This window comes from Symphalangus syndactylus, chromosome 19, assembly GCF_028878055.3.
Source record: "Symphalangus syndactylus isolate Jambi chromosome 19, NHGRI_mSymSyn1-v2.1_pri, whole genome shotgun sequence".
Taxonomy (NCBI): domain Eukaryota; kingdom Metazoa; phylum Chordata; class Mammalia; order Primates; family Hylobatidae; genus Symphalangus; species Symphalangus syndactylus.
In genome coordinates, this window is record NC_072434.2 from 70,907,514 (window position 1) to 70,919,781 (window position 12,268).

The 12,268-nt window shown below is 48.4% G+C and overlaps 1 protein-coding gene across 2 annotated transcripts in view; it reads right to left on the reverse strand.

Annotated features, from left to right (window-relative positions):
- Nucleotides 1-207: 207 nt before the first annotated feature.
- PARP1 (poly(ADP-ribose) polymerase 1) overlaps nucleotides 208-12,268 on the reverse strand; it is a 46,978-nt gene continuing 34,917 nt past the window's right edge. For both annotated transcript variants that reach the window (XM_055233799.2, XM_063613359.1), the window contains exons 15-23: nucleotides 9,349-9,432; nucleotides 7,129-7,251; nucleotides 6,410-6,538; nucleotides 4,899-4,997; nucleotides 3,971-4,123; nucleotides 3,130-3,257; nucleotides 2,288-2,349; nucleotides 1,168-1,282; nucleotides 208-750 (exon numbers count right to left, since the gene is read on the reverse strand). In XM_055233799.2, coding sequence (XP_055089774.1) covers nucleotides 669-750; nucleotides 1,168-1,282; nucleotides 2,288-2,349; nucleotides 3,130-3,257; nucleotides 3,971-4,123; nucleotides 4,899-4,997; nucleotides 6,410-6,538; nucleotides 7,129-7,251; nucleotides 9,349-9,432 — 975 coding nt within the window. In that variant the 3' untranslated portion in view covers nucleotides 208-668. The remainder of the gene's footprint in view (nucleotides 751-1,167; nucleotides 1,283-2,287; nucleotides 2,350-3,129; nucleotides 3,258-3,970; nucleotides 4,124-4,898; nucleotides 4,998-6,409; nucleotides 6,539-7,128; nucleotides 7,252-9,348; nucleotides 9,433-12,268) is intronic.

The window sequence follows — 12,268 nt, forward strand, 5'->3', positions numbered from 1 at the left end:
CAAGAATTTCAAATGCAACTTTTAATACTACATATTTCAAGAGCTCCCATGTTCAGTATTCCTAGAGAAGGAAAGCTCTTTTTGTTTCTAAGTATGAGAAATTGTTAGCGTTCCTTCCTTTGGTCTTCCCACACCCCTCACCACAAAGAGGCAAACAAAAATACTAAAAAGGGGACAATAAGTGCAAGATAAAAAAGAAAATCTAAATAGTATGAAATTAGTTTTTATTTTTAACTAAAAATAAATGCTTAACATCTTTCCAAAATCAAAACTAAAGACGAACACTTAGAAAAAAGGGTGGAAGCGTATTTTTCCTTCCCTGGGGAAACCAGTAAGGCAAACATTCTAACGAAGCTTGGTTTTTTCCACAGGACTAGTCTATGCAAACAGAATCTCTCTCCAGCCTTTTCTCTATGTCAGTTTTATCTACCTGGCAAGAAAAAACAAAAACAACCCCAAAACAACCGCTCCCCACAAACACAACACAAAACAAGGGAGACTTGAGAAGTTAGAGAAAACCTTTAACGCGTTTCTGTAAAATCCTTTCTGAGGAGGTTTAGTACAGGTACTACCCATCAGCAACTTGGCCAGCCAGGTGAGTTGGTGCAGAAGCGCTTCGGGTGAATTCATACCAGAGCCACCGGGTGTGACTCGGCCACCTCTCCCAGTTACCACAGGGAGGTCTTAAAATTGAATTTCAGTTTCAGGAGATACTTCAGATTTACCTGAGCAATATCGTAGACAATGTACCTGAGGGAAAGCTTGTTAAGGAGCCAACAGCCATACAACAGAGGGTACATGTGCCTCATCTCCCCCAGGCTGGCAGGACGCTCAGTGCCAGCCTGAACTCTATGGCCTCTTCATGGGGCTGGGTTGCCTCATCTCCCCGGAGCTGGCAGGATGCTCAATGCCAGCCTGAAAGTTACTCTAAGTCTTCTTCAGGCAGACTGAGGAGAGGAGATCATCCTCTGGAAACTGGGGGAAGGTCATACCCTGTAAGCCAGGCTATGCACAGGGAGGGACCACGGAAGAGAAACAGTCACCATGGGACACACTACAGGACAGCCTCTAATCCTCGTCTGCCCCGGGTAATCTGACAGCACGTAAGTGACTCTGTAGCTCGAGAACATCCCTTTGTGCTCACACAGCATACTCAAGAAAGGATACTCGTTATATAGTAGACAGGTGTCATTCACACCAGATGAAATCCCAGTCCCAAGAGGAACCTCTACACCATCCAGACTAATGCTAGCTGAAGGGTCAGGGGTAGTTTTGCCCAAACCTGAAAAACAGAAGTCACAAGTGACATGAACTGTGAGAGCAGATGTGGCAAAGCTTCCAGGGAGATGAGCTATTTGACGTTGAGTCCATGTGGTCTTTTTTTTTTTTTCCATTTCTGAGATGGAGTCTCTGTTGCCCAGGCTGGAGTGCAATGGCGTGATTTCAGCTCAGTGCAACCTCCGCCTCCCGGATTCAAGCAATTCTCGTGCCTCAGCCTCCTGAGTAGCTGGGATTACAGGTGCGTGCCACCACATCCAGCTAATTTTCTGCATTTTAGTAGAGACAGGGTTTCACTATGTTGGCCAGGATGGTCTCGAACTCCTGACCTCAGGTGATCCACCACACCCAGCCTCATGTGCTCATTTTAAAGACATGCTCTATCTTTCTTCAGATATAAAACTAAGGCAATAAATCAATGTTCCCAGGGCATCAACCTTCACTGAGTTTAATGATAACAGTGGCAGTACCCTCCCTACAAGATCACATTTCAGCTCAATAGAATTTCAAAGCGGCCACTTCAACCAGGCAGTGGAAGGTGCTAAATCATATGCTGCAAATTCTAGCAATCCAAGATGCTCCAGGCACTACTATGTCACGAGAGGTCCCTCACTGCTGTAGCTACAAGTTAGGTTAAAGCCGAAACCCATGTACCTGGTTACTGGTGCCTGCACCAAGATTCTCCTGTGGCATCTGTGACACCAGCTGCAGCCACAGAGAGTGAACTGTTTTTGAAAATGAACCTCCTGCTATAGAGCTTGCCTATTTTTTTTTTTTACAAAAATAAATAAAATGAACCTCCAATCATGGTCAGCTGCAGCATATTAATCACCACTACCACCCCCCAAAACAACAACAACAACAACACCACACATACCCGAAAAGATAAAATGAATCTCCAGCTGTTTGACAGCCAGCCACAAGGCAGCCTTCTCAGGACAGCAAGCCCCCCGCTCCTGTGCTGTCCAGGGTGCCTTAGGCTGTAGCAACAGCTTTGGAAACACTTTACCTTTGACACTGTGCTTGCCCTTGGGTAACTTGCTGATATGTGAAGCGTGCTTCAGTTCATACCTATTCAAAAGAGGACAGTCTCAGAAGAGGCCTGCACACTGGGCTCTCAAAACCAACAGTTTGATTAGGAGAATAAGATCAGATATAGAGATGAGATAAAAGCCCACAAAACCCAGACCATCTTAACTGCTCAGGCTCCCTCCTGAGTTTCTGGAACTGCTCCAGAACCTGAAGCGGCAGTTGCGGCTGAACATTTTGTGCCCAGCGATCACTGCCATGGGGCCATTTTCAAGGAAAGGCCCTGTTTGGAGTGATGCTCAGCAGCTCTGTGTTTCCGTCCACATTCCACAGTCCCCACACCCCTGGCCTTTTACATGACCCTGTGCTTTTGGTTACAGTTCACAGGACCAGGGTGGATGTCCAAATCAAGCTGGACTAATGAGATCTTTTTCTGTGGAGAATCTGGAAGTGGGATTAAGATTCCAGTTCCATTTGGGTTGGTCTAAGAAAACTGAAACACTGGTGAGTGGAGGCGGCGGCCTGGGGGATCATCCTTTGTGCAACTCAATCTCTCTGCTTCCCAGTCCATGGAGGGAAGACACTGCCAGCCCTGGAGGCCTGGTTGCGTTCCTGCCCTTGCATTTCCTGAAGTATCCTTGTATCTCCCTTGTTCCCTTAACTTGAATTGGATTCTGCTACTTATAAGAAAAGAATCCTAATTGGTGGGTCCAGTAACTGCAGTGGGGAATTTCCACTCTCCCAGCCAAAGGGAGTTCTGCCTATAGCCCATTCCATCTGTCCCCATGAAATGCCATCAGTCCCAGAGCCAGGTTTACTCACATGTTTCCAAGGGCAACTTCTCCCAACAGGATTAAGCCTATTGGGTCTCCCTGAGATGTATGGCAGTAGTTGGCACTCTTGGAGACCATGTCAGCGAAATAGATCCCTTTACCAAACATGTAGCCCGTCTGGAAGGTTGGAAAAGGGACAGCTGAGAATCTTCTGATGGGAAATTAGGAGCAGCTGTTCACTGAGTGCCAACTTGAGCAAGCCACCCAGCTAAGTGCTGCAATCCATCACTTCTAATTCTCACAATGCCCATGGTGAGGAAATACCAAAGTTTTAGCTCACAAGCCAGGCTGCTCAGATCCTAGCTCTGCCAGGTGCCAAGGAGCTGCAAGAAGCTACGTAACCTCTCTGGACTCTACTTGCCTCTTTTCTCAAATGGGGAACATAATCTCATGGAGCTGCTGTGAGGACGGAATGAACTCATCAATGTTACTTAAACTAGCGCCTGTCAACACCCAAGGAATGCAGGCTGGTATTTTTATTCCCTTTTGTAAATGAAACACGAGGTTCACAAAAGGTAGGCCATTTGTCCGTTAAACACTACTGCACAGCACCAGAGAAAATCATTTAAACTTCTCTCCTCCTCATTCTACAACTGTGAAACGAGAGGCTTAGAAGGCCCTGTCCAGGTGGACCCATCTAGAATCCAGCAGGTGGCATCACGATCCCTCGTGTCTAGCTAAAGCCTTACTCATTCATCGCTACGTTTTCCTGCTGAAGACACTGACACTCAGAGGTGGCCCTAAGCCAACTAGGCCTCTTACTCAAAGTTCTTTATGGAGACACCTGCGTAGACGGGTATTGCCCACCCCTCGCCAGGCCAGGCACATACCACGGGCGCTTCAGGCGGGGCTATCCGAAGACCCTGGGACAGGATCCCAGCGAAGTTGGTGGTCCTGGACCCATGCCACAGCAATCTTCGGTTATGAAGCTGCTTAAAGGGCTTGTAACGCTGGCATTCGCCTTCACGCTCTATCTTAAAGATCTGGTTGGAGTAGTAAACAAAGGGAAGGACAAAAGAAGCCATTTGTTACTCTGGTTGACTGAAAGACAGGACTGGATACAGGAGAAATGACTGGCTGTCCCTAAGGCTAGAAGACTTAAGGTCTACTGCAATGTAAAAAATGCTTTCCCCAAGACTGGGATGGAAGGTCCAGGTCCTGCCCAGCAGAGCCCAGCCATTGCTAGTTAGTATTACTGTGCAGCAGATGTGCACTTGAGGAACTTTATCTTGGACCTCTGATAATCTATGTTCTGAGACCAGGTTTGGGGACAGGAAATGTCCTTTAAAACAGAATAAAAAGCCATCCCCAAACTACTGTATAAGACTGCTAATTTTATAATCCCAGCACTTTGGGAGGCCAAGGCGGGCGGATCATCTGAGGTCAGGAGTTCAAGACCAGCCTGGCCAACATAGTGAATCTCTGTCTCTACTAAGAATACAAAAATTAGCCGGGTGTGGTGGCTCACGCCTGTAATCCCAGCTACTCTGGAGGCTGAGACAGGAGAATCACTTGAACCCGGGAGGCAGAGGCTGCAGTGGGCCGGGATTGCACCACTGCACTCCAGCCTGGGTGACAGAGTGAGACTCCGTGTCAAAAAAAAAAAAGACTACTAATTTTTCTGCTGAACAAATGAGTCACTTCTTTGGGTTATTTAAAGTAAATAAACTGCTCTTTTCTACCCAGGCCCAGGTTGGAGGAGTGGGCAGGGAAAAGCTGGCAGGACACAGAAGAAAGTGGGGGAAGAGGGATTCTTACCTCGATGACTTCCAAGTCATACGCATTGTGTGTGGTTGCATGAGTGTTCTTAACATACTTCCTGATGATCTCGGCTTCTTCAGAATCTCTGTCAACCACCTGGGTAAACAGAATCTTGGGATTAGCACAAAGGAGACCCCAGGAGAGCTACAGAGGAATGCTCAGACTCAGTCGATGCACAGCTAAAACCACACTCCTCAAAGGAAGCCAGGCATGACTGAGAGCCTGTGTCCCAGGCCTGTGGGCTGGGCAGATCCTGGGCCAGTGGCTCCACTTCCCTGAGCCTCCACCTCTTCATCTACTTGGGCTGCTAGAGAATCTCAGGGTTCCTTTTTGTCTTAAAATTCTATATTTTGGGATATCAGCGAAGCTAGAATATGGGGTTCACTCTCAGTGAACAGGGCATCTCCAGAACAAGCAATTGGCTCCTAGAAGAGAGTCCAGCTCAGCATGAGTTAAAACACAATGGACCAGAGGAAGTCACAGCTATGATGTGCAATTAAAATTATCCCTGGCTCAGAGCACAAGCCTAACAAGCATCTGTCAAATAGCTGATGTAATCTATGCTAAGTAAGCCTGAGTATTATGGAGGAGACTAGTTATGTTTTATGTTCATATTTATATTCAAAGTTCAGAAAACCTAGGAATGCTGGTCTACCTCACTGTCTTTTAATTAAAAGGCTTCAGAATTGTAAAAAGAGAATAAGAATCCCTTCACAAAGAACCACACCTACAGTTTTCCCATGAGGAAGGTGGTCTAGGGGCAAAACAAATGACATGTGGTGTCTTACCCTGCTTGGACCCATACATCTATACTTTGTCCTAGGAAAGAAGCCAAGGCTCTTTCTTTAGCGATGTAAACACCTGGTACCAGACTCAACATACTCTAGCCCACCCGAACCCCTGCAACACTGCAGGGAATGGGCTGAGGACAATGGGGCACATAAGTGTGGAGACAGGCTCAAGGACCAGGCCATCTAGAAGCTGAGGCAAAAATCCCTCCTCTAGTTGGTCTAAGCAGGGTGTTCAGAGACTGTGTGTGCCAACACAGGCCACTTCAGCTCCAGAGAAAAATGAACCCAAGCATTGTGTTTTTATTACAGCTGCCATCAAGCATTTCCACTTCTGAAATGGACACCGGTAATAAGCCTTCTAAAAGTTCACGCTATAAGGGTTTAGAAAAACAGAGCTCCTCTCTAGATTAAAGAGAGGGGGAAAAAAAAAAAAGAACTTTTGGTAAGACCCTCAAAAATCAATTTGTACGCCAAGCTGAGGTGCTGGCTTGGAAGGCTGCTTTGCAAACAAGGTGCATTATCTACATGTGAAATGCCCAGAGGTTCTCAAAGGACCACCAGCAGCAATGTCCAGGAACTTGCTAGAAAAGTGAATTATTGGGCACCAGCCATCTGTTTTAACAAGCTTTCCAGGAGATCCTAACATACATGCAAGTTTGGGACCGCTGCTCTCAGGATGAGAGGTTAAGATGCTTGAGGAAGGCCTGACTCTGTTACCTTAATGTCAGTTTTGAGCTTCTCATAGTTGACATCGATGGGGTCCTTGCTGCTATCATCAGACCCTCCCCTGAGCAGACTGTAGGCCACCTCGATGTCCAGCAGGTTGTCAAGCATTTCCACCTTGGCCTGGAGGAGCAAAAGAAAGCCCCGGACTTAGATACCATGGTGAGTGAGACAGACTCACCCAGGTGGCAGAGAAAACCTACATGCAGAGAACATCCAACACAGTGAAGGGCAAACCTTCCTGCTGGTCAGGGCCAGCCTGTTACCTGCTGCACATAATGAGAGCTCATAAGGACTTTCTGGAATGCTAACAAGGCCTTGAGGCCTGGGGGAGTTGAGAGGTGGAAGAACTGTCTTTCCTCTTGTACATGCTGACATTTGGGACCTATAATGAAGGTACTTTAGACAGATGGGTCCTGAGCCAGGAGCTCTCTTAAAAGGCAGGGAGGGAAAATAGGGAGGAAGATGCTGTTATGAGGGAGAGGCTCTCCCTCTCCAACAGCTCTTGCCCCAATGGATTTGGTAGGACAGGGGCAGGAAAAACAGCTCTGCCTCCATCAATGTGGGTAGAAACCCAACTTCAAAACAAGAGCAAGAGGGTGGCCCTCCCAGCATTGGCGCTGCCCTCAGGGATCATGACGGGGAGGGACAGTTGCAAGGGAGTCACACCCCAGCCCAGCAGACCTGCAGTCCCTTCTGAACCCTTGCGCTACCTGCACACTGTCTGCATTGTTCAGGAGCGGAGGCTTCTTCATCCCAAAGTCGTGGGGGATCAGTGTGTAAAAGCGGTTTGAGAGATCCAGGATCTGAGAGTCGCTGCTGCCCTGAGACAGCGCCTGGAGAGGAGGGGACAGAAGGAACGCAAGACTGAGGGAGCAGCTCTGAGCCCCCGGCCAGGCTTTCTCTTCTAGCAGGTCCAGAAGTAGCGTGGTATGTGCACATGCCAGGACGCATGGGAAACGACCAGAAGACCACCTTCCTGTTAAAGAGCAGGGCAGGACCCCCATCCTCAAAAAGCACTGCTCAACACGTGATGGGCTTCTCCCATGAAGTTTCATTTGTACAAAGAACTGTGCAGTTACAGACATTTGAAACCCCGCCACAACTATGCAAAATGTTAACTGTACAATCTAGGTGGTGGGCTCATGACTATTGCTGTAAAATTCCTTCAACTTTTTGTATGTTTGAAACATTTTCATAATAAAATGTTGGGAGGAGGTTGCCCATCGCTATAAAATTCAGTCAGGCTCCCTACCTCCACTGACCTTCATTGGAATTAGTTTTTACTGTACCTGGAGGTTGAAGTGGCCAGGCACAGAAAGGCTAAGCAACCTTACACTTACTGCCGGTGTCACTTGGTGCTCTATATGCAAAGGGTGCACAAAAAATGCACAGAGATGGACGAGTGGGGCCACTGGGATTCCAGGAATTTGGCAGACAGCCTAGGTGACCACAAGAAGGTCAAGGGGATATGAAGTGGCACCCAGCAGGTCTGAAGCCCCACGCCTGCTTCTGGCTGTGACATAGACTTCACCAAGTCATACAACTTCCATCTGTGCTGCCTAGGTGGCTGTGGCAATGGGTAGGGATGCTATTCCAGCTCTTCTACCTGAAGACTATTGCATGGGAAGAAGCTGGGGCTGAGGGAAGTCTTGCAAGTTCTCAGTCAGTGAGGAACAAGGAGAGAGGTTCACTGCTCAGAGCCAGCTGTAACTGGAGTTGACAAATCCGGTTCAGGGCCTTTTCTCCAGCACCAGCCAGAAAGCCCGCTGCCTGGGCCCACTTCTGCTTCCCGTGTGCTGTCCTTCTTTCTATAGGCCAGGCCTGCACCCACCCACGAATATAAGCGGAACCCTCCAGCCCCTCCAGGATGTAGCCGGAAGGCTCCAGGACTGGGAGACCTTGAAAGATGCTCAAAGAATTTTGAAATAACATGAATGAAAGAGGTTTCCATTTGCTGACTTCCTAGTAACTGCAAAATAAACTCTGCCTAACTCTTAAGGACACATAAAACAAAAACTACAACACAGATGACCCTTGAACAATCGATTTGAAGTATGCGGGTCCACTTATACACAGATGTTTTCAATAAATACAGTTAGCTCTCTACACCTGTGGGCTCTGCATTTGAGAATTCAACCAAACTCAGATAAAAAATATAGTATTCTCAGGCCATGTGTGGTGGCTCATGCCTGTAATCCCAGCACTTTGGGAGGCTGAGGCGGGCGGATCACTTGAACCCAGGGGGAGTTCGAGACCAGTCTGGCCAACATAGTGAAACCCCACCTCTACTAAAAATACAAAAAAATTAGCCGGGTGTGGTGGCCCATGCTTGTAACCCCAGCTACTTGGGAGTCTGAGGCACGAGAACTGCTTGAACCTGGGGGTGGAGGTTGCAGTGAGCTGAGATTGTGCCACTGCACTCCAGCCTGGGAGACAGAGCAAGACTCTGTCTCAAAAAAGAAAAAAGAAAAATCCCACCCCCCCAAAAAAAAAATCTCAGGATGCAAGACCCACAGATGTGCAGGGCCAACTTTTCTCCTCCATGAGTTCTGCAGGGCAGACTCTAGGACTTGAGCATGAGTGAATTTTAGTGACCCCAAGGGAGTCCTGGAACCAATCCCCGAGGATATAGAGGGATAACTTTACTTTTAAGAGAGAGGGTAACCAACGTCTTCAAGTTTATAGTCAGTTTACTACGTATCTGACAACTGAAAATGTTGCTATTCATTAGTTTTGTGATAAACTTAAAAAAAAAAGTAGCAGGCACTTGTCATTTATTGAACTGAAAAAAACCTAAACCCTTGTGAAGTGCAGTTCAGTACTTCCAGTTTCTTAACCTTGAGTAAATGTTACCCCTGCTACCCCCAGGTCTCACCCCCTAAGTCGGCCAGAGGAGGGTTCCAGGAGGCCCCTGGTGGCCCTGTGCTTACCTGCTGGACCTCACTGAGGATGGAGTATGCGGCCTGGATCTGCCTTTTGCTCAGCTTCCCCAGGGGCATCTTCTGAAGGTCGATCTGAGGAGACAGGGGATTTCACTCTGAAAGCTGGGCACTGCGCAGTGTGATCGCAGGAGAGCTGGACCGGGCAGCGCACCCTCAGGCCCCCAATAGGAGCAGTCAGGAGACTGCTGGGATTTCCTGAGGATACCAGTGACCCAAATCCAGAGTTTGTCGCCCCACCATGAGGGATGGCAGTGTGTCTGAAGATTCTTGCTCACTTCCTTTATGGCTGGGCTTAGCCAACCATGTCTCCTCTGCCCCTATGCCCAGTTTCAAACAGCCCAGCACGTCTGGACGAAGATACAGCATAATTCCCATCCAATTCTGATGTGCAGATGAGGGCTCATAAATCATACTGACCCCCCCTACCCAGTGGCCTTCCCTGGGGTCCCAGAGCCAAGGCAGTTAGTTAAGTGCACCCCTGGGTTCCCAGCTGGAAAAGAACCAAGAGTTTTCAAGTGTTGAACACTATTTTTAAAAAGGACACACTCCTGAACTTAAGGACTTACATTCAAATCAATGCTGTCCCTTTCAGATCAGTCACCTCCAACAAATATTGCTACTGCTCATATCTTGGGAACTGCCTGCCATCAAGAGAAGCTGCAGTGGAAAAAGCATGAGATCTGCAGCCTTCATTTTCCATTTGTTAAGTGGGGCCACCTTCCTTAAAAGGCACTCACTCCCTTTTGCGAGCAGCCCTGCCTATTTGGCTCAGCCCCCGCGTGGAGACACCTGTGTACCAATGGGCCCCACACTCTGTATCCTGAGACGTCTCCGGGGCTTTGCCAATAGACCCTTCTGAGCTCCCTGGGGGCCGCGACTGCGCCTGTCCATTTCTGCATGTCCAGCACTTCCTGCAGTGCTTGGAACAAAGAACTGAACAGGAATCTTAGAAATGGAACTGCTATGGTGATAAAATTAAATAAAAGGATGTGAAAAGTGCTCACAGCTCATCAGACACCGACCAGGAGCCAACAGCTTCTAATAACATCCACAAGCCCTGACATGGGCTTCCCTGTACCCTCAACAGTGCAAACTCCATTCTAAGGGAAGATCTGATTTCTGGCAAGAATTAAGTAGCCGGAGCCACATCTGGGGAAGAAAGTGGATAATCTACTTCAAGCCAAGAACGAGGTACAATAAAAGAACAGAGTGACTTTGGTATGGACCCTCAATCAGCTCTGAAAGTAATTCTCAAGAAGGAATTCCAAAAGAAATTCTGACGGCACAGCATGGCCAGAGTGAGGGCAGAGCTCTGAAGGGCGTGACATTTTCCAAGCTGTGTAATTCTGGTGTTTATGTAAAAAAAAGAAAATACCTAGTTTCCCTAATTGTACACCTCTCAAAACATACGCACAGACTAAGAATAAGAGGTGGGCTCCATCCACACAGGCCGCCCTCACTACTGGAAAAGAAACTCAGGCACAGCGCTGGATGGTGGGCTGGGAGCAGTGGCTCCACAGCTGCCCAGTTTAGAGAGAAACAGAAAAGTGGGAGAAACACCTTGGCACCGGGGACCCACGAGCCCCAGCTGCAGCCAAAAGGAGGCTCCTAGGGCTGCAGTCTGGAACCCTGCCCCCCACCATGTGTCCTGACTGCCCGGAACCCATTCCCTTCTGGACTCAGGATGTGCCCTCCTCACAGGGAGAGTCAGGTTCCCCTGGTGCTGGGGATGAAGCCCTGAGGGCCACTGTGTCTACTTCTCTACATGGTTACCCCAATCCCACATGGATCCCTCTGAGGTCAGGAGTGGGCACCCCGCTTTCCACACACTTCCAGCTAGCTGCCTTTTAGCTTGTTTCAGCAAGCAGCGCCCCTGTCCCTTTTCTTCCTGCTAAACTAGTTACCTGTCCAGTGAAAAACATTAAAATGTCATTTCAGGCTGGGTGCCATGGCTCACGCCTGTAATCCCAGCACTTTGGGAGGCTGAGGCAGGTGGATCACCTGAGGTTAGGAGTTCAAGACCAGCCTGGCCAAATGGTGAAACTCCATCTCTACTAAAAATAAAAAGAAATTAGCCAGGTACAGTGGTGCACGCCTGTAGTCCCCAGCTACTCGGGAGGCTGAGAGGCAGGAGAATCGCTTGAACCCAGGAGGCCGAGGTTACAATGAGCCGAGATCGTGCATTGCACTCCAGCCCAGGCGAAGAGAGTGAAACTCCATCTCAAACCAAACCAGACCAAACCAAACCAAACACAAAACAACAACAGAAACAACATTTCACAGGCAAGGACTTGGGTTTAAGAATAGCTGACAGCTTCTATGAATCACAGATAGACCAAGGTGTGGGAGACTGGAAATCATGTGCAGGACCTCAAAATGTGAATGCAACAAGCCCCTCTTCTCCCTTACCGTAGCACCTCTCAACCTTTCCCTCCACCTGTCCCTCATTCTCAGTGAGCCCACCCATAAGTTGTTCACACGAGTAGACCTCATAAACAAAAGTCAGATTACATAGCGATTTGAACAAGCACAGCGAACAAGCCCTGGCCATTTTTTAAACCCGGGGATGTAACTCAACACTCCACTCTACAACAGCACAGGTGTGAGCATTCCTGCTAGGCTGAGCTCTTGGCAGGGAGATACTGGGTTGGCCCTGATGTCCATGGGGCTTAGGCTGCCAGTGGTTTATACTGCCCAGTTTTGACCCTCTGTCCTCCCAGCTCTAAGGCAGGCCAGGAGGTTCTAAGAGGAAGGACTTGGGAAGACAGCAGAATGTGAGCGTGAAGACAGCAACCCCATGGAGAAGGGTGGAATGCTCAAGGCTGATCTGAGACTCTCAACCTCCACTGGTTCCTAGGAGCCTAGAACAAAGGGAATGACCAAATACATCACAGCTGCTTGTTTTTCA